This window comes from Eschrichtius robustus, chromosome 2 (assembly GCF_028021215.1).
Source record: "Eschrichtius robustus isolate mEscRob2 chromosome 2, mEscRob2.pri, whole genome shotgun sequence".
In the NCBI taxonomy this organism is placed as follows: Eukaryota; Metazoa; Chordata; class Mammalia; order Artiodactyla; family Eschrichtiidae; genus Eschrichtius; species Eschrichtius robustus.
In genome coordinates this window covers 109240556-109262406 of record NC_090825.1, presented here as the reverse complement: position 1 = coordinate 109262406, position 21851 = coordinate 109240556, and the positions used below count along the sequence as shown (strand labels likewise).

At 36.5% G+C, this 21851-nt stretch overlaps 1 protein-coding gene across 8 annotated transcripts in view; it reads left to right on the top strand.

The window, feature by feature from the left end:
- The window catches only part of RAPGEF6 (Rap guanine nucleotide exchange factor 6), a 235469-nt gene that overhangs the window by 124688 nt on the left and 88930 nt on the right, over positions 1-21851 (top strand). For all 8 annotated transcript variants that reach the window (XM_068535821.1, XM_068535820.1, XM_068535815.1 and 5 more), the window contains 3 exons: positions 7833-7964; positions 17956-18133; positions 20188-20324. In XM_068535821.1, the coding sequence (XP_068391922.1) occupies positions 7833-7964; positions 17956-18133; positions 20188-20324 (447 nt within the window). The remainder of the gene's footprint in view (positions 1-7832; positions 7965-17955; positions 18134-20187; positions 20325-21851) is intronic.

The window sequence follows — 21851 nt, the reverse complement described above, 5'->3', positions numbered from 1 at the left end:
TGTATAGCAACCCCTAGTTGCTAAGGGGTACAGAATTTCAGCACATTCCAGTGTCTGTGGACACTTTTAAATGGGAAGGAAGAAAATTGCCCTCACATGCATGTGTATATATTTGTTTTCAGTTCTGAAATTTTTCAAATAATTTATTTTTAGAAGTAATAGGGGAATTCTTTCTCGATAGGGAAGTATAACATCTCAGCTAGATATTGCAAATAAAGCTAAAATTCCTTTTGGACCACCAGCCCCGATCTTTCACCTTCACTCTACAGTGCTACTGTTGGTTATCTAGTGTATGTTCCTCCAAGTTTTTTCCCCCAAACCTAGATAAGTATATACCCAGAAAATATGTGGTATTATTTTTTTTTAAAAAATGAGTCACATCTTTCACATTTATCACGAAACTTGGTTTTTCAATTAGTAAATCTGAGAGAACTATCCAGGTTTGAACATACAGATCTGTTTTATACCTTGAACTGTTGCATTGTATTCCATAATGAGCTATATAACAATTTAGCTATTCTCCCTGCGATACTTGTTTATCTTTTAAACTATTACAAACATTATAATGAATGTCCCTGTACATTCCCCCTTATACACCTGTATGCTTCTTTAGGGTAGGTACCCAAAGAGGAGTTGTTGAGTCATAAGGTTTATATATTTTAAATGTAATAAATCTTACATTTGCTCCCTCAGAGTGGCTACTCCCCAAATCACTGTCCAGAGTAGCTGTATCAATTCATAACTCCCTTTAGCAATTTATAAAAGTATTGTTTTCCTCCATTGCCTTGCCCATATTTGTATTATGAAATTTTCTTTTTGCCAGTCTGATGGGGAAAAAAGTTATTTGTATTAATTTTTATTTCTGTGATTGCTGGCAATGTTTAGCAATCTCTTCCAGCCGTTTTTTCTCCTGCTGCTATTACTTAAGTGGCCCCATGTTAAGATGGCAGAGCCAAGAGACCAAAGCAGCCTGGATATCTGAGTCTCTGCATGTGAAACAGTTGCCCCAAAGAGTTGCCTGGACCTTTAGGGTACTTCGAGTCGGCGAAATACACACTTTGCTGGGTTAAGCCTGTGTGAGACATACAGTGTTGATCTTATGTCACTGCCCTTCCCAGAAACCTACAGTAGTTCTCTATTGCAGGAATCAATTTCAAAATACCTAGCTTAATATTTTTTATTACATTCTTCCTCTTCTTAATACATCTCTTTCCCTTTACATGTATACATAGTCTTCAAGAAACTATGTACTTTCATAATCTGTGTCTGTATTTAAGCCATTAGCCTTCCCAGCCTCCAAATAAAACTTTGACACTAGTCTTCATGGATAGGTGAACTCCAACAGAGCTCAGAAGTTCAGGTATACGAAATGGGTTCGGAAAATAGGAAATTTTGCCAGACCTGGTGGGCTGGAAGATGATGGGGTAAGTGAATTGAGGTTGCTGATGAAAAGTCAGCTATTAAATCCTGGCTGGGGTCAGGAAAGGAAAAAGGGCAGATGAGCTGAAAGACAGTGGAGAAGTTTTAAGAAATCAAGAATTCCTATTGGAAGGAAACCTTTTCCTTTATGTTTTCTTTGTTTTAAAGAAAATAGTAAGTACTGGGTGTTACGAACTCCCAACTTAATATCAGGAAACAAATTCGTAGGAAAGAACAACAGATTTATAGTCAGGCGGCCTAGGTTTCAGATTTCAGTACCCCTGCTTCCTAGCTATGTGACCATGGGCAACCTTTATAACTTCTCTGGGTGTTGGTTTCCTAATCTATAAATCGGGTAGAATAATAACATCTACCTATTAATTCATTTAATTGGAGGAGCAACCCTAGCCCTAATAAGCATTAGTCCTACTACAGCCTTCATTACATTTATCATTCTTATTTTACTCACTATTCTTGAATTTGCAGTAGCCCTTACTCAGATTAGATAATCCATATAAAAAGCATGTAGAAGGATATATTTGCTGTAGTATACCTATTTGGTAAATATAGTGAGCACTCAGATGTTAGTTTCAATCATCATCATCATTATTCCCATCAGATAGCTAGGTTGAGGGGATTCCTATATGAAGATCTAAGTTTTCTTCATGACTTAGAAAGCAGATCTATATGCTTATAACCCTTTGTGTTCTCTCCACTAGTAGACTGAGCTCCTTGATGGTAGGACCCATCTGTTTTCATCTTTGGTAGCAGAGTCCCTGGCATAAAGTAGAGTATAGCAGAGAGTACTGAAATCAGGTGAACCTGGGTTTGAATTTCAACTCCACTGCTTACGTGAGTGTGAGATCTAGGGCAAGTTGCTTAGTCTAATTGCCTCAGTTCCTCATCAGTAAGGTAGGGATGATAATAAATAATGCTTGCCATTTAGGGTCTAGTAAGGATGACAATTACTCAGTACGTTATAAGTATCATTACCAAGCCAGTCTATAGATATGCTCTTGTGGCTTTGGTTCACTGTGTTACTTTTATGGTTGACCTCCTTTTCCTTGGTCTTACCTCTGTAGGAATCTTGGAATATAAAATATCTTCCTCATCCCAACACCCCAACCAGACATTTGTCATTTTAAAATTATGTTCAGTCTTTGCCTTTCTATCTACTTCATTACTAGATGAGATTTTTTTCTTTGTAGCTAAACAGTAGACGCTGTAAGAGGAACATCTTTTAGCTGGAACATACTCCTCTATCTTCTGTATTATGGAAACCAGTTATTAGTAGCTCTTTGATTTTCTGCTTCCTTTTTTAGTACTCATAATAGAGCTATAAAACGGCCTCTAAGCATGGCTTTAGCTTATTCCACAGGTTTTGATATATAGCATTTTAATTTTTATTCTGTTTAAATATTTTCTAATTTCCAATGTGACTTCATTGACCTGTGGACTATTTAGAGGTTTGTTTTATAATTTCCCAAATACATAATAGTTTTCTAGTTATCTTTTTATTACTTATTTCTACCTTATTTGCACTGTAATCATAGGATATTCTCTGTGTAATTTTAACCTTTTGAATTTTGTCGAGGCCTGCCTTACTATCAGTGTTTATAAATGTTTATGTATATACCCTAAAATAATGTATTCTATAGTTTTTTTAAAATAAATTTATTTATTTTATTTATTTATTTTTGGCTGTGTCGGGTCTTCGTTGCTGCGCATGGGCTTTCTCTAGTTTTGGCGAGCGGGGGCTACTCTTTGTTGCACTGCACGTGCTTCTCATGCGGTGGCTTCTCGTTGTGGCTCACGGGCTCTAGAGCACAGGCTCAGTAGTTGTGACGCATGGACTTAGTTGCTCCACGGCATGTGGGATCTTCCCGGACCAGGGATTGAACCCATGTCCCCTGCATTGGCAGGCAGATTCTCAACCACTGTGCCACCAGAGAAGCCCAAGAATGTATTCTATAGTTGTTGATTGCAGTGTTCTGTGTGTTGATATATACACTTCAGGTTATATTTGTTAATTATGTTCATATCTTCTGTATCTTTACTTTTTTTTATTTGCTTATTCTGTCCCTGAGAGATGGGTGGTAAAAGTTTCGTGGCATAATTGTAGATTCATCTAGTTCTTCTTTTATTGTTGTCAATTTTTTACCTAATACAGTTTGAGGCTATGTTACTAGGTGCAAATCTATTTAGTGTTGAACTTTTTATCATTATGAAATGTCCCCTTTTGCGTCTATTAATGCTTTTACCTCAAAGTCTACTTCATCTGACATTAATATAACTACATAAGCTTTCTTTTGGTTTGTGTTACTATTTTATATAGTCAGTATTCATGTTGATTTACTTACACGTTTCCGATTTTCATTGGTTTTCCTTCTTTCCTTCATCTAGAAGCTTTCATTTGGAATCATTTTCTGTCTCCCAGTGGATTTTCTTCACTGTAGATCTGCTGTGGGAGTATTTCTCTTCATTTTTGTTTCTCTGAAAATGACTGTTTTGCCCATTTTGAGGACTGTTTTTACTGGGTGTAGAATTCTAGCTCTTAGAGAGAACACTCCATTGTCTTCTGGCTTCCAGGTTGAGAAGTCAGCCATCAGTTTAATTTTGCTCTTGTCAAAGCAATCTCTTTTTTTCCAGACTGCTCTTAAGACTTTTCTCTTTGTTTCTTTCCCCAACACTTCTACCCTGGTGTGCATAGGTATGGGTTGGCTTTTATTTATCTTGCTGGTAATTCTTAAAGCTACTTGGTCTGCGACTTTGTATTTTTTGTTAACTTTGAAAAATGCTTAGCCATCATTTCTATGCCTTCAGCACTCTTCTGTTTCTATAACTCCGGTTATTCAGATGTTACCTTCTCACTGTATATCCTTTGGCTCTTGGCCCTTCTCTCCTAGCTTCATTCTTTTTACTCTCCATGCTTCATTCTAGATATTTTTTCAGACCAATGTTTATTTTTCTGTTTTTTCTTAGCTCTGTCAAATTTGTTACTGAATCCATCTGTTGACTTTCTATTTTTTAAAATTTTTATTTATTTATTTTTAACACCTTTATTGGAGTATAACTGCTTTACAATGGTGTGTTAGTTTCTGCTTTATAACAAAGTGAATCAACTATACATATACATATATCCCTATATCTCCTCCCTGTTGCATCTCCCTCCCACCCTCCCTATCCCACCCCTCTAGGTGGTCACAAAGCACCGAGCTGATCTCCCTGTGCTATGCAGCTGCTTCCCACTAGCTATCTGTTTTACAGTTGGTAGTGTATATATGTCCATGCCACTCTCTCACTTCGTCCCAGCATACCCTTCCCCCTCCCCGTGTCCTGAAGTCCATTCTCTACATCTGCGTCTTTATTCCTGTCCTACCCCTAGGTTCTTCAGAACCATTTCCTTTTTTTTTTTAATTCCATATATATGTGTTAGCATACGGTATTTGTTTTTCTCTTTCTGACTTACTTCACTCTATATGACAAACTCTAGGTCCATCCACCTCACTACAAATAACTCAATTTCGTTTCTTTTTCTGGCTGAGTAATATTCCATTGTATATATGTGCCGCATCTTCTTTATCCATTCATCTGTTGATGGACACTTAGGTTGCTTCCATGTCCTGGTTATTGTAAATAGAGCTGCAATGAACATTGTGGTACATGACTCTTTTTGAATTATGGTTTTCTCAGGGTATATGCCCAATAGTGGGATTGCTGGGTCATAAGGTAGTTCTATTTTTAGTTTTTTAAGGAACCCTCCATACTGTTCTCCATAGTGACTGTATCAATTTACATTCCCACCAACAGTGCAAGAGGGTTCCCTTTTCTCCACACCCTCTGCAGCATTTATTGTTTGTAGATTTTTTGATGATAGCCATTCTGACTGGTGTGAGGTGATACCTCATTGTAGTTTTGACTTACATTTCTCTAATGATTAGTGATGTTGAGCATTCTTTCATGTGTTTGTTGGCAATCTGTATATCTTCTTTGGAGAAATGTCTATTTAGATCTTCTGCCCATTTTTGGATTGGGTTGTTCGTTTTTTTTAATATTGAGCTGCATGAGCCGCTTGTATATTTTGAGATTAATCCTTTGTCAGTTGTTTTGCTTGCAAATATTTTCTCCCATTCTGAGGGTTGTCTTTTCATCTTGTTTATGGTTTCCTTTGCTGTGCAAAAGCTTTTAAGTTTCATTAGGTCCCATTTGTTTATTTTGGTTTTATTTCCATTTCTGTAGGAAGTGGGTCAAAAAAGATCTTGCTGTTCTTTATGTCAAAGAGTGCTCTTCCTATGTTTTTTCCTCTTAAGAGTTGTACAGTGTCTGGCCTTACATTTAGGTCTTTAATCCATTTTGAGTTTATTTTTGTGTATGGTGTTAGGGAGTGTTCTAATTTCATTCTTTTACGTGTAGCTGGTCCAGTGTTCCCAGCACCACTTATTGAAGAGGCTGTCTTTCTCCATTGTATATTCTTGTCTCCTTTATCAAAGATGAGGTGACCATATGAGCATGAGTTTATCTCTGGGCTTTCTATCCTGTTTTTTTGCTAAAATTCTTAGTGTTGTCTTTCTCTGTGTATGTCATGATCGATAAACTGGACCAAATATGGCCAGTGTGCTGTATGACCTCTGAGCTAAGAATGATTTTTACATTTTTAAAAGGTTGTTTAAAAAAAGTTTCAAAGAAAAAAAAAGTAATATCACAGAGATTGTATGTGGCCTGCAAAAGCTTAAAGTGTATACTCTTTGGTCCTCTGAGGAAAATGTTTTCCAATCACTGGTATATATTAAATACAGTTATTTTAGAATCTGTATCTGATAACTCCATTTTTTGGAAGTTTTTCTTCACTGGTTTCTAGAGTTTATTATTTCCCTTAGTTTTCATGAATGCCATCTTGTCTCCTAATGTGCTTGGTTTTATTTGAGCAATGGATATTGTGTATGAAATTTTTTTTTAGTATTTTGAGGCCTAGGATGATTTGGTTTTTTTCTGTGGTGAAGTTTTGTGTTTGCTTTCAGTAGCTGACTGGAAGCATTAGTAATCCTATATAACTTTAATCCAAAATCAGGGATTGAGATGATTCTAAAATGTGCATCAGTTTACTTTTGGATCACACTTATTTGCTAGGGTATAATGTACTCTCCAGGGTCCAAATCCAAAGCATGGCCCTTCCATGCTAGGCCTTGGAATATAACTTTTGTCTCTCTAACCAGGGGCTATCAGAAGTGCTTCTCAACCTGTTTGCCTCCTCTTTAGGAATCAGAAAATACTCTTAAGAGAAAAGCACCTTCAAGGATCAGATTGTATGTGTTACTGTTTTTCTGTATATCTGAGTTACAGGATTCATCTGAATTACCTATCCCAGCAGGGGAAGTTTGTGATGTAGTTTTTTTCGTGTAAATTTTTATAATTACCATGACTTCCTCTTGAGATAATATAATTCAGGCTTGGACGTTTTCTCCTTTGGAGTATATTTAGTTTCCACTGTTATGCATGTGTTTCTATAACATTTTCCTGTAATAAAGTAATGAGAAACCCTGCTCTAAAAAGTAAATAGATTTCTCTCAGTAGTCCTGAATAGCTGGTTGCAGAGAAATTATTTGGAAAATACATCATCATATTGCCTTTGTAAAATTTTCTCTCACCGCTTTGGAGCACAATGGTTTGTATCTTGTCTCAACTCCTGTAGCATTTATTTTGTAAAATTTTTTAAAGTTTTATGGTGTGAATTACATTGTACAACTTGTATCGCTGACCATATTAAAGATGAGGTGGTGGAATCATTTCCTTCTGTATCTCTTGTATCCCTATACCTAGCATAGACATTCATTAAATAATTATGATTACTAACAAATTTTTTAGAGGCCAACTATAAGCTAATACAATATTAAATGAAAAGAGGCTTACTAAATTTTTGGAATATTGAATGCAGTCAGCTGTTACTTTTCTTGAGTCTTGGTGCCAGATGCTGTACTTCAATCCAAGATTTTGCTGTTTTGTTCTGGAATTAGCAACCATTTTGTGTTAGTGAGGTGTGTTTGTGTGTGTGTGTGTATGTGTGTGTGAGAGAGGGAGGGAGGGAGCGAGCATTCCTACCTTTTACGGTAGCAACAGCTGATATTTTTATTTGAGGAAAGGCCAATTTTTTCCTCTGAAATACCATTACTCATAGTAATGTCTTTTGAAAACTGCTAAGTGGGCTTCCACTGTAGGCTTGCCTAACAGTCAGAATGCTGATTTGGTTCTTATCACTTTCTAAGATTTTTCCCAAGAATGGAGAATTTAGATTAGAAATTAGGTTGCACAGAAATGTACATAAAACAAAATGTTGTTGCAGAAGTTACAGTGTGTCAAGAACTCTTTAGAGGTAATGCTTGATATTTAGATTATCTTTAATTATTTTTCTTTTTCAGCTTCCAGCCGATCTTACCAAGATGCACATTGCAGACAACCCTCATCCACAGGTGACTCATGTGTCTTCTAGTCAGTCTGGTTGTAGCATTGCCAGTGACTCTGGGAGCAGCAGTTTATCAGATATCTATCAGGTAATACGTTAGGAGTTTGTTTGCTGTGCATATGGCTTTTTTTATTCTGCCAAATAACCTTGTGCTTGTGCCTTAGGTGTTCATGGATCTTTGAACTAGGGTGTGAAATTCAGACATAAGGTCTTTGAGAAAATATGCTTTGTTTACTGTGTCAAATTTACAAGCCTAATGAAAGAGGTGATCTGTCTTTTGAGAGTGATTAAATATGGTCCATCAGTGCATGAATATAGTGTTCTTTTTAATTTCTTTTATCCAAGTGAATCTATATTAATATATAATATTTGCTTGCATTAGAAAATGGTTCTTGAAACAACTGAAATTTATAAAAAGGCAATTTTTATTATATTCAGTAGTTGATTAGTTAAGTCTTTTATAAGTAAAGTCGTGAAGAAGATTAGACTTGCCTTTGTATTGTAAAGACAAATTTTCCAGTGGCCACATTTAAAAATTAAAAGGAAACAGGTAAAATTAATTTTAATAATATATTTTATTTAGCACAGTATATTCAAATATTATTTCAACATGTAATCAGTCTTTAAAAATTATGAATGAGTTATTTTTTCATACTTAGTCTTCAAAAGTCAAAGTTTAATATTAACTTATGGCACATCTCAATTCAGACAAGACACATTTCAAGTACCACATGCGGCTAGTGGCTACCATAGAGTACTGACTTGTTGAAATAGAATCATTGTTGTCTGAGGAAAACAGTTTAGACTGTGGTTCTGTTGAGTTGCACGGATTTAGCTGTTTTATGAAAATCAGCATTCTTCTGTTAAAGGAAGTTTGCAGGCAGGTGCAAAATGGAAAAAAGCCTCCATTTTTGGTTTACGTGAGGCTTTTTTCTACAAAGATTGTTGCTGTGGACATGCCATCTGAATCCCCCTGTTCGGCATTTTATAGTAGAGAGAACAGGAATTCTGCCTCTTCACCATTTTATAGTAGATAGAACAGGGACTTTTTAAAAAGTAAAGTTAAAAACAGTGCAGTGGTTCTGGGGCCACTTACTGTGTTCATGGAGTTGTTGGGCTTCATGCATTCTACCCCTCCCCAAAAGAAGTTATCTTGTGGATTAAGTTAGAGTTGTTGCATACCTAAAAGTCAAAGTACAGCTGTGCTTCTCTGGACTCTGTGTTTTTCCTAGGGAAGAACACTAAGGAAGATTGACCCTGGATTAATGAAGTTCAGGGATGTGGCTTTAGATTTTTCTCAAGATAAGTGGGAATGTCTGGACCTTGCAAAGAGAGACCGTAAAGCAGAGATGTGATGTTGATGAACTATAGGTACCTGAACTCACTATCATATCCATCTCTAAGCCAGATGTGATCACGTTTTTGGAGCAAGGAGCAGAGCCCCCGATGGTTGTAAGAAAAGGGACAAGAGGATAGTGCAGAGATTGAGGTTCAAGGTCACTTGGAAAGGCCGTGCTTTACACTGAACTAATAGATGGGCTGTACACAGTGGGGTCCTGTATCTTTGGCAAGATCCTGGAGGAGCTTCTGAAGAATTGCTCTTATATTAGCATCCACAGGATGTTCACCTACTGGATGACCCACCTGAAGCTGGGGCTCGAGCCTACCTGCTGGTGTGGTTGGAGGTCTTCTCCTGTAGGACCATGACCATATATGTGGCTGCCCTGCTCCAACCTTTTGTATGTTTTCCTTCCTCAGTAACACTTTCCACAGTTCATTCTACCTTTTAAGAGATTCATTTTAACATAGCATAACATGTGGACAGGTATCCTTGCCAGCTTTCCGGCACAGCAAAAAAGTCCCTTCATTACAAAATAAACAAGATACCTTTTCATACCCCCAGAAACCTGAAGGTTACCATTGGCCCTCCTCCCCTGATCATCATAATTCACTGTTAAGTCATATCAGTTCTGCTTTCTATGTCATTGTGTTTGTGTGTTTGTATGTATATTTTTGATGCTGAGATGTAATTTACAAATAATAAAATTTACCCTCTTTAGTATAGCTTACATGAAGACATAGAATATTTCTATCACCTCAAAAAGGGCTTTGTATGCTCCTTTTTAGTCAGTTCCTTCTCCTTATCCCCAGCTGCTGGCAGCCACCAATCTGTTTTCTGCCCTTTTGGTTTTACGTCTTCCAGAAGGTCACATAAATGAAAACATATAGTTAAAAGATGATGCTGTGAAATGCGTCAGCTAACCAACAAGATAAAATACGTTTTAATGAATTTAGGGAGAGTAAACAGATGAGCAAAAACAATGAAATTCAAGAACCAAAACAGAAATTCAGAAATTTAAGGGAGAAAACTATTATAATACTAAAGTCAAATATGCAAAAATGTAAGATAAACTCTTTTAAGCTCAGCCAAAGAAGGTAAAAGTCCCCAAACTCAGACTTTGGTTAAGCCTAGGACACTAGCCAAAGGATGTAAACAGCATAAAGGTTAAAACAAAACAAACATACAAAGATAAAAGCAGAAGGAAAAGAAATCAGAATCTTAAATAAATACATACATATTTGTCTTATACTATATACATGGAATGTATATATGAATTCAAGACATGTGTTACCAAATAGTAACAGTTTTTCTGCTGATGGTAGGATTGTGGGTAGTTTTTATTATGTTCCTTCAGCTTGTCTTATGTTTTTCTCAATGGACATTATTATTTCTACATTTAAAGAATTTTAAAGAGGACATAAATAGAAGTATAGTTAAAAATAAAAGTTGAATAAAATTGTGGGAAAGGATTAAAGGAATTATTACTAGAGGGTAAAAGGAATATGAACAGAATAATAATAGACTGATAAACTATATCTCCTATAATGTAGAATTTCTACACCTACAATTTAAAAAATTAAAAAAACAAAAACTATGGATAAGGTAAATAATACCAGCTAAATTGTGTGTGTGTATCCAATTGGATCCTCAGGACTAAAGGAAAGAGAAGAAGAGAGCTTAGAGTTAAATATCAATACTGGACCTTCAGTCTCTCCCTTAACCTCAGGCCTCCTTTTAGTACTTGTGAAAGCTGTGAATACACTCTTTGGTTAACAGACATTTGGTCCACACCAAAAGGTCATTGGTATTTGATCTTGTTCCAGACCATTTGGCATGGACCAAATATGCTCATGGACATTTTGGACAGGACCAAACATCCTTCAAGGCACCTTTTAGCTACAGATGTACGTTGCCAGTGTATATACCTTGGCCAGCAACATTTGAAGTAGTTTTCCTGGTTATCCAAATTTCAACATTTGAGAGGTTTTAAAAGTGAATACCTAACCCAGTCATGGCCTATAACAGTATAAGCAGAGCCTTACAAAATATGCGAGTACATTTAACCCTTGAACAAAATAGGTTTGAACTGCACGGGTCCACTTATATGTGGATTTGTTCCCCAGTAAATACATACTACAGTACTACACGTACAGAACCGCACGTACAGAGGGCTGACTGTAAAGTTATATGTGGATTTTCAACTGTGGGGGGGAAGGGGGTTGGTATCACTAACACCAATGGTTTTCAAGGGTGAACTGTATTTTTAATTTGGAGGATTGGAGGGGAAAGGGAAGAGAGACATCCTAACAGCAGTTTGTAACAGTAATATCGTTTACAGTACCATTTTATATGGCCAAATGTATGACTATGCTCCTATGTATTTCCTTCTTGAGAGCTTTCATGTGTTCTGGTTTAAAAGTAAAAGTTCTTGGATCTCAAAGAAAGTTCAAAATAAAGCATTTATCACAGTTTAGAAAAAATGCAAGTAATTGTTTCAGTATGAATATGTTTCTAATCAGATTAGCTTAAAATTTAGCTAAGAGTATGCATTAAGATTGAATGTTCTTGGATAGAATATTTTATGTATCTTCAAAGAGTACTTAAGAGAAATAAGGAGTGTTGCTTTCTGGATTCCTTTTGCAAGAGCTGGAGGATTGTAAAATGTAAAATGCTAATTATTGAACCTAAAGCACTTGTCTTTTCATTAACTTATTTTTAAATAACCTGGGGTACCCATTCATCCCCCACCTATCTTTTTTGGTTTCTATATAGGAAGTAAATGTGATCCTAAAAATCCCACCTCATGGCAGCATGATTCCTTAACTCAGAGCTCTACTGCCAATCTCTCCAGAACTCTGGTGCCATGTTTCCACCAGGATGTTCTTTTGATACTTCAACTAGCTTTGTCCTGCTACATGTTTTCTTCCACTTGTCTTCAACATTTCTGTTAAGAATATCATGTCTCCTAGTCAAAGTCTCATTTATCTTTGCCTATTTCCATTTTTTAAACTTCTGCTTTCATTACAAGAAGAATGACTTTCCTTCTCTTTAAAAATCTTCAGTGCTTCACCATTATCTAATTTACACTTTTCATTTCAAATTTATATTCAAATTCCAAGCCTTTCATTTCTAACCATAATCTGCAAATCTGGTTTTATATTCCACTGTTTCCCAGTTAATACATTCTAGATTCTGGTCCATGACAAATACATATGCTATTCCCTGAACGTGTTTGTCTTTTCCTAGCCCTGTTTTGGTAATGCTGTTCTTCCTGCAGCTCCACCTGGATGACATTTTTGTATTGCCTCTCACATGTGAGAACCTACAGCAGTTTTTCTGTGATTCTTACCACTTTTTTTCAGTATGCTTTTTAGTGTGGTTACTTTCAAACTTGATCTTTTTCGTCATCATGGTAAATTTGTAGTGTGCAGAGTTTGCTTCTTCCTTTTGTTATCTCACGCTGAGTTAAGCACAGTGTTGGCACTTAGGAAGCAATCTAGAATTTTTTTTAGTTGCATTACATTTGAAAGTAGAAATCAGTATTTCCAGGGAAAATGCAGAGGATCGCTACTAACTAATTGATGATCCAGAACAAGGGAGGCATTACTGTGACCACCTGCCCTGTTGTAGAGATAATGGAATGGGCCAGCCTGGACAGCATTATTGTGAAGGATTAATTTCACAGGGTTCTTGCCCTGACTAGAAAGACAGAGAGGAAACATAAGGACTAAGTGATCCATGAAAAAGGTTGAATGAAATATTAAAAATGGGAATTCAAAAAATATAAGCACTGAAAGTCTAAGATTCTGGCTTAATATTTGCTCTAAATTTGAGAATGTGGCTTCTATAAGCTTGTATAACTTCTCATTCTAACCTGTAGTTCCCCTCATCATACCTTCATGTTTATGTAGATGCAAACAGGAAAAGGAAATCCGCTGGTGGTTTATTTGGAGAAGGCCAAGTCAACAGAAAATCACCTCAGACTGTCTGCCTCACCAAATTATATTTACACATATACACACAGACACATTCATACTGTGGGAAAAGAAAAATGCAAGAAGTTTAATACTTCTCTTGTTAGCCCTTTCACCAACATACTTTTTTTTTTCTGGGCTTAATCCATTTATCATAATCTTTCTGAGGGTCTGCTGTATTCCAACTGCTGTGATAAAATAGTTGAAAGGCCAGGGCTCCAATCTTTTTCGAACCCTACCTTAATGAATGTGGCATATCTTTTGACCTACTTTTTTCTAACAACTTTGATATTATGTGAGTCTCTGAGGCTCTCTGTTAAATTTTCTTTTTGGCTTTTTTCCTCTCTTCAGTTTGGGTAGTTTTTATTGCCCTTCTTCAAGTTTACTCTTCTTACAGTTTACATTTCTTTATTGGTATTTCCCATTTTACCCTTAATTATGTTTGTACTTTCTTTTGAATCTGCTTATAATAAATGTCAAAAATTCATGTCTCCTAATTTCATCATTCCTGCATCTCTTTATAGTGATTGATTGATTTATCTCCTGATTATGGGTCACATTTCCATGCTTCTTCATCTGTCTAGTAATTTTATATTGTATGCTGGACATTGTGGATACTACATTTTAAAAAAATCTTATCTAGTTATTAAAGAAACGTTTTTCCTAGGAACTGCATCCTCAGCAGCATCATATAGTGACTACCAGTCCTGGTGGTCCTCATATCTGCCTTTACCTTAAAGACCTGGCTTGCCTTTGTTTAGTCAAGGATTTATATATATATTTTAAAATTTATTTTATTTATTTATTTATTTATGGCTGCATTGGGTCTTCGTTGCTTCTTGCAAGCTTTCTCTAGTTGCAGCAAGTGGGGGTTACTCTTTGTTGCAGCGCAGGGCTCCCCATTGTGGTGGCTTCTCTTGTTGCGGAGCACGGGCTCTAGGCGCGTGGGCTTCAGTAGGTGTGGCACATGGGCTCAGTAGTTGTGGCTCTCGGGCTCTAGAGCACAGGCTCAGTAGTTGTGGTGCATGGGCTTAGTTGCTCCACGGCATGTGGGATCTTCCAGGACCAGGGTTGGAACCCGTGTGCCCTGCATTGGCAGGCGGATTCTTAACCACTGCGCCACCAGGGAAGCCCTGGTCAAGGATTTAGACCTTGGACTCTATGTAGCACATTTTATTTACTTTTTTTAAAATTACAAAATCCTTTTTAATTTTTTAGCCAGTTTCTGGCCACTCTTTCATATTTTTATTCTTTTTTTTTTAAAGCTGTACCTATTTTAAATTTATTTATTTATTTATTTTAGGCTGCATTGAGTCTTCATTGCTGTGCGCGGGCTTTCTCTAGTTGCAGTGAGCGGGGACTACTCTTTGTTGCAGTGTGCGGGCTTCTCATTGTGGTGGCGTCTCTTGTTGCGGAGCACAGGCTTTTGGTGCGCGGGCTTCAGTAGTTGTGGCATGCAGTCTCAGTAGTTGTGGCTTGCGGGCTCTAGAGCGCAGGCTCAGTAGTTGTGGCGCACAGGCTTAGTTGTTCCACAGCATGTGGGATCTTCCCGGACCAGGGCTCGAACCCATGTCCCCTGCATTGGCAGGCAGATTCTTAACCACTGTGCCACCAGGGAAGTCCCCATATTTTTATTCTTAATTCTTATTTTACTACCTTATCCCTTTTGTAGACTCTTAACATTTTAGCAGTTGAGTATGTTCTCTTAACTAATTTTATTCATCCTTTTTCTTTTATCCTACTTTGAAAAAAGTACAGGTAAAAGAGGACAATGGTAAGAAGAGATTATATTCTTTCCTTTGCAGATAGCCTTAGAAAGTTCCTAAAAGGGTTCTTTTAATAGTCATCTCCCAGTCGCTACCCATGATTTTCATTCTACCTAAAGAGTTATTTTCTTAAAATATCTTCACTTTTCATGCAGATGACAGTAAGCCTTCCCTATTATCCACATAACTGAATTGCATCTTGCCTTTTTTTTTTTAATTTTTTTTGCAGTATAGTTGCTTTACAATGTTGTGTTAGTTTCTACTGTACAGCAAAGTGAATCAGCTATACGTATACATATATCCCCTCTTTTTTGGATTTCCTTCCCATTTAGGTCACCGCAGAGCACTGAGTAGAGTTCCCTGTGCTATATACAGTAGGTTCTCATAGTTATCTATTTTATACATAGTATCAGTAGTGTATATATGTCAATCCCAGTCTCCCAGTTCATCCCACCCCCACCCCCCTTTGCATCTTGCCTTTTTTTATGTTGTGAGTTATCCATCTTTTTATCAGACATAATCTAAAAGGTAAGAATGAGACTAGGTTGAAATAGTTTTGGTCAGGGGATGAAAACCTGAGATTGAGATGAGGACAGGGTAGTTTAAAAACTCAGATTTAAGGTAGATTGTCCTTAAAATTTGATAAAAGAAAAAAGCTGTTATTCCAGAGGTGAGCATCTATATTCTGAAAAATTAACTTGTGTAAAAAATATTGCTTCAATGTTTTTTAACACTCATTTCTTAGATTAAAATCAGTGTTTGTAGATAAATTGGGTTTTGGAAAAGTCATTTTAGTATCTACACATTTAAATTAAAACTACTTATCTTTGAAAAGAGATTGTAACTTGTTAGCAAGTTTTTAGTTCCAAAGGTGTATTATTCAGAAATGCACTCTGCTTAAACCCTAAAGTTTCATAACCAAAAAATAACTCAGGAGAGCATGCTAGTCATAAGATAGGATTGCCCCTATAAGATCCTTAAGAGCCAGCTTATCTAATCTTAAAGATTTCAAGTTGGGTGTTTAATCTAGTTTGTTAACTATTGATTAAAGCTGTTACTTAAAGCTGTGCAGAAGTCCAAAGGAAGTATATATAGAACATGGTCTTACAAAACAAATCAGAACTCTTTCAGTTGCAGGTATCAGAGCCTTAACTTGAATTAACTAAAGCCAGAACAGATACGTTATTGACCCCCAGAGAAAGCAGAGGCAGCTCTGGCCTCAAGGAACCTGGGTGCTTGCAAGTGTGTCTGCCCGTTTGCCTGTCTCTCTAGTCCTTTGACTCCTTGTTGCTTGATTGCTCTTCCTCCCTCTCTCTCTGTGACACTTTCTGTCACAGGTCATCTTTGTTGCACATGCTGTGCTCTTTCCATCTCTGCCCTGCATGATATATTTTTGTTTTTTTGCTTTGTTGCTCTGCGTCTGTCTGTCTCGATCTCTTTCTGTGTCTGCTCTCTTGTTCAATGTCCTTCCTCCGCATTCCCCTGCCCCTTTCTCTGCCAGTTGATTCCATTTTCTCCCACCGCAGAAAGGCATTCCCATGTGGCTGTAGGCTGTTCTGCGTCACATTCTTCCAATTCATCAACCAGAGGAGAAAGGATGCTCTGCCCTCCAGCTCCAGTTATAAAAATCGAGAGGAAAGGACTTTCTCCCTTAGCTTCCTTAGCCAGGAACAGGGCACTGTTTCCCTTTGAAATCTCTGGGTTAAGTTGGAGAGGAACATCAACTCCCTAAAAGAAGGAAGAGCCTCTTCTGGGCAGACAAAATAGTAAATGTTCAACACAGGAGATGAGACTTAAATATTTGAATGAAGGTTCCATAGTTTTCAATAATCCTCATGTATGAGTGCTTATTTATTATGAAATTTCTGTACGTTCTACACATTTTTTTCCATATCTGCTTCAGTATTCATGCTTTTTCATTTATTATAATATGAATCAACTGAGTATAATATTTAGAAATATTGCCTAATAATCCACTTCAGGACAATTTTATTTTGTCCTGAAGTACAAAAAGTAAAAAATACCAAGTACAAAAAGTAAATAAATAATTTTATTTATTTTATTTGTTGTTTTCTATGAGTAACATTTAAATTCACAGTTTTTAAAAAATCTGCTAGTTCTTTTACAAGTATCTGAGACTAGTATGTTTGCAAAGTTCAGGTTGTAAGTATAAGTTTATTTTTTTAAGATTGCTTAGAGCAGTGGTCCCCACCCTTTTTGGCACCAGGGACTGGTTTCTTGGAAGACAGTTTTTCCACAGGCGGGGGTGGGGGGGTTGGGGATGGATCAGGTGGTAATGCGAGCGATGGGGGGCACCAGCTCACCTCCTGCTGTGCAGCCTGGTTCCTAACAGGCCACGGACCAGAACCCGTCTGCGGCCCGGGGGTTGGGGACCCCTGGTAGAGTAACCTTGGCTCTTCTTTGCTTACTGTTAGATTCAACAATAAGGTATTGGAAAGAGATAAGTATTTGTTCAATCCTTCACAGTTGTTGAATTTTAGCACTTTTCAGTACTACTCTTTACCTGTTTTATACTTCTGTTCTTAATTTACATGACTGTCTACCCTACTAGACTCTGAACCTAGTGCTGAAAGAATAATACCTTATTTATAACACCCAGCATATGCTAACAAGGTACTCCTAAAATGATTGTTGGTAAACTGTCTTTCTCGCACTTAATATTTTAGGAAATGTACTTTTAAGGAATACAAGTGTTTTTTGGAAAGCAGGTATTAATACATTTACTGATGTTTGAGTCTCTTGACCATTTTATACATACTGGCCCAGATGTGTCAATTTAGATGTCACACTGAAATCATGACTTGTATTCTGGGCAGAGAGAAACGTTCTATAAGTAGCATTTTGTTTTTGATACAGCATACAGTGTTGCCTAATTCTTGATATTATTTGATGGGAAGGGTAGTTTTGCTTCATTCAGATTGTGACATATAATTTTTATAACATGAAATAGTAAGTGATCAAGATTTCTCTCTGTAGGCTACGGAAAGTGAGGTAGGAGATGTAGATTTAACACGTCTTCCAGAAGGACCTGTTGATTCTGAAGATGAAGAAGAGGAAGATGAAGAGATTGATCGAACAGATCCACTGCAGGGGCGAGATCTTGTTCGAGAATGTCTTGAAAAAGAACCTGCAGACAAAACTGATGATGACATTGGTAAGAAATACATCTGTTCACAATAGGAATTTTATAGTTCAATTTATATATAGTTACCTATTGGTGCATAACAAATTACCCCCAAGAAGGTTTTGTGGGTCAAGAATTCAGGAGCAGCCTACCTGAGTCGTTCTGGCTCATTGTCTCTCATGAGGTTGTAGTCAGAATGTGACAGGGGTTACAGTCACTGGGCTAAGCTGGAGGATCTGCTTCCAAGGTGGCTGCTCACATGGCTTTTGGCATAGAACCTCAGTTCCTCTCCACACGGGCTTCTCCAGAGGTTGTTTACATGTCCTCACAACATGGCAGTTGGTTTCCCCCAAAGCCAGTAATTCAGGGGAGAATAAGGCAGATGCCATAGTATCTTTTATGATCTGGCCTCAGGAATGATACATCATTGCTTCTTCCCAATTCTGTTTGTCATACAGAGCAACCCTCTTGCAGTATGGGAGGGGACTGCATGAGGACGTGAATATCAAGAGGCAAGAATTGTTTAGGGCCGTCTTTGAGGCTAGCTGCCCCAATATTAGAGCTTGTTTTGGAGGTTCTAGCAATGGAACGCAGCTGCTCATATATCCTTAAGCAAAGGACAGTACTCCTTTCTCAGGGAAGGTTCTCCTCTATCATATCAGGACAGGTTGTCCTCTTTGACTAAGTGTACAGCTTCAGGACGGATGCATGTGTGGAGTGGTGAAGGGAGGAAGGGGACACCTGCCTAGACAGCCAGATCACCTGAATCAACACTGGCCATCATTAGGGTGATGGATGTTGCAGCCAGATAGTCCTCACATTCTGGCTGCCCCAATTTATGAAACAATAGCTTTGATTGCAGTAAAGTGATTTCCCCCTCCATGTCCATAAGACGTGTAAAGCACAGTGCGTCAGTGTTCAATGTCAATGAATTCAAAAAAATTTCAAATGTTATCAAAAATCATAGTTTCGCCTCTAGCTTGAAAAAAAATGTATGTGTATATTTTTTGGTTCAAATTTTATGAATTTTCCTTTAATTTCTTATAGAACTACTTACTGTACTTTGGAGGTTGAGTAATACTAAAGATGCTAATGTTATCTTTAAGGACAAAGATTACTTAGTGTTGTTATATTATTATGATTCAATTAAGATTTTATCCTAGATTTCCCTTTTATAAGAGTCATACTGCTGTGATTCAAGTCAAAAGATACTGCTACTAATAATTATAATCTATGGGAGTAAAGATCAATACGTTTGAACATTCCTTGCCATGCTAATAACATATAATATAGTTATGCATCCTACAGTTGAGACTCATGTTGTGAATGCTATCTGGACAGCAACTGTAAGTGCATTTTTAGTGATAAAGAATTGTACACTATGCTGTTTTCACAAGGCTTTCTTAAAAATTGAAATATGATTAACTTCCAGTTATCTGTGGATAGATAGCACCTTATAGTTTCTTCTATTTCAGCCTTAGCTGACTGCTTAAATGTTTTTTTCCTTTATCTTTATTGCTCATGTATCTATACCAGGGAATGGCCTGAGGCAGGTACTCAAACATTTGTTGGTTAAATTAAAGAGAGTTACCTTGTAGTTGCTTTGACAAATCTTAAACTAGTATTCACATTTGTTGTCCCTAATTTAATTACTTATTGACATTTATTAATAACTGTTTAAAAACTCTAGCCCAGAAAGAAACAGACAAAAGCCTTTTTCACTAATTATTAGATCATAGGACATCACTAAAGGTAACCACCATGGAATAGCATCTTGTGCTAGGAAAATTAACTAAACTCTCCAGCCTCATCTGAATCTGTGTAGTTTCCTGGTTCTCTCTGGAGGTTGTGAATTCTGGTGTCTTCCATTATGCCTGTATTTTCATGTGAGTCTGAATATATCTGTTAACCAAATAACTGAATTTTTTTTTAAGCAACAGTCATCTTGTATCTTGGTTTCTCTAGTTTAGCAGCATGAATTCCTAAATTGATTAGAAAATTGGGTATTGGATTCTAGATTTTATTGTATCTTTAAACTGTAGTCCTTGATGGTCACTAAACTAGAATTTCTGTTTTTTTAACAGAACAATTACTGGAGTTTATGCACCAGCTTCCTGCTTTTGCAAACATGACCATGTCTGTAAGGAGAGAACTCTGCTCAGTGATGATTTTTGAAGTGGTGGAGCAGGCTGGAGCTATTATTCTTGAAGATGGGCAAGAGGTACGTTAGCAAATAGATGTTACACATTACTTGGTTATAGCAGCTAATTTTTAGAATAATTTTCATAAACTTGTGTAGATCTTGACTTTTAAAATTTATACAATTTTTTAAATGACTGCTGAGTTTGGGGTAGTTATAATTTCTGAAAAGATAAGTTTTGTTTTGTTTTTGCTTTATTTTGTCTTAATTTTGATTTCCTGGCAATGGACCTTGCACAGAATAGATGTTCAGTAATTAATATTCATTGGACCAAATTTGTTTTTACTACTCAAATTAAATTGTAAGACTTTTAAAAATTTTTCTTTATTATTGTTCTTTGTTTTGTTTATTTATTTTTTTCTCACTAGTCATCCATTTTATACACATCAGTGTATACATGTCAATAATTATTGTTATATTAGTATATTTATAACATTATTATTAAAATGTTTTTCAAGTATATAATCTCCTTATCCCTTTTTTATATTATACAGTTTTTTTTAAATGAAGGAAATGTATTGGTACCTGTGCCTCCTAGTAGACTGCGGTCAGTTGAGGCATTTATGTGGCAATTCTATTTTCAAAAATGCTTGGATGGCAACTTGCGGATGGGCGGAGGGAGGATTCAGAGGAATTGAAAAGTGTTACTGCTGTTAGGTAGCACTTTTTTCTTATCGAACTGATAAAAATTAATGGTGAGATGTCAGTCAGTGCACATTGTCATATACTGCAGGTACGAACATAAACAGTATTTCTGGAAAATCATTTAGAAATTTTTAACATGGGCTTCAAAGTATTAACAGCCTCTAACCCATTATTCCCCTTTTGAATGTCTCTCCTCCAGACACAATATAAAACTCAAAGAGTTATGCCAAAAGATATTCATTGCAGGATATATATAATAGTAAAAATTGGAAAGGACCAAAATATATCCCCCCCAAAAAACAGTGGTTAACTAAATTATTATATAGCCACAGGTTATAATATTATATAGGTTTTCAAGTTATTTTAAAATTTGATAGATATCTTTGAGGGCAGGGGCCTTAGCTCTAGCTTTGTCTACATGCTTTCTCCCTGTATCCTAGAAATCGTTTGGCACATAGGATATACTAAAAAAAAAGTTTGATGAACAAATGAATATAGTATTAAATTTTTTTAAAAGGACAGGATAGTCTAAATAGTTCAACAGTATGAAATAATATAAACATGGGAGAGAAATACTAAACTTTTGATGACAACTGTATAAATAGTGGGGTTTTGAATAACTAGTTTTCCACAAATTTTGTCTTCTTTTAATATTCCACAGTTCTGTCAGCAAAAATTTGTTGTGTGCCTACTTTGTGCTAGGTACACAGTGAGGATAGTGGTGGAAAAACCCAACACAGCCCCTGTCCTCAAGTAATATGTGTAATCCACAAATTCCACAATGAGTGTATTTTATATTTGAAATAACTAAAAAAATGAAACACAGTTTTGAAAAAATATTTCTTGTTGCCAGTGATTCTCCTTCAGAACTGATAATCCAGATTTCCCTTAAATCACATTAAA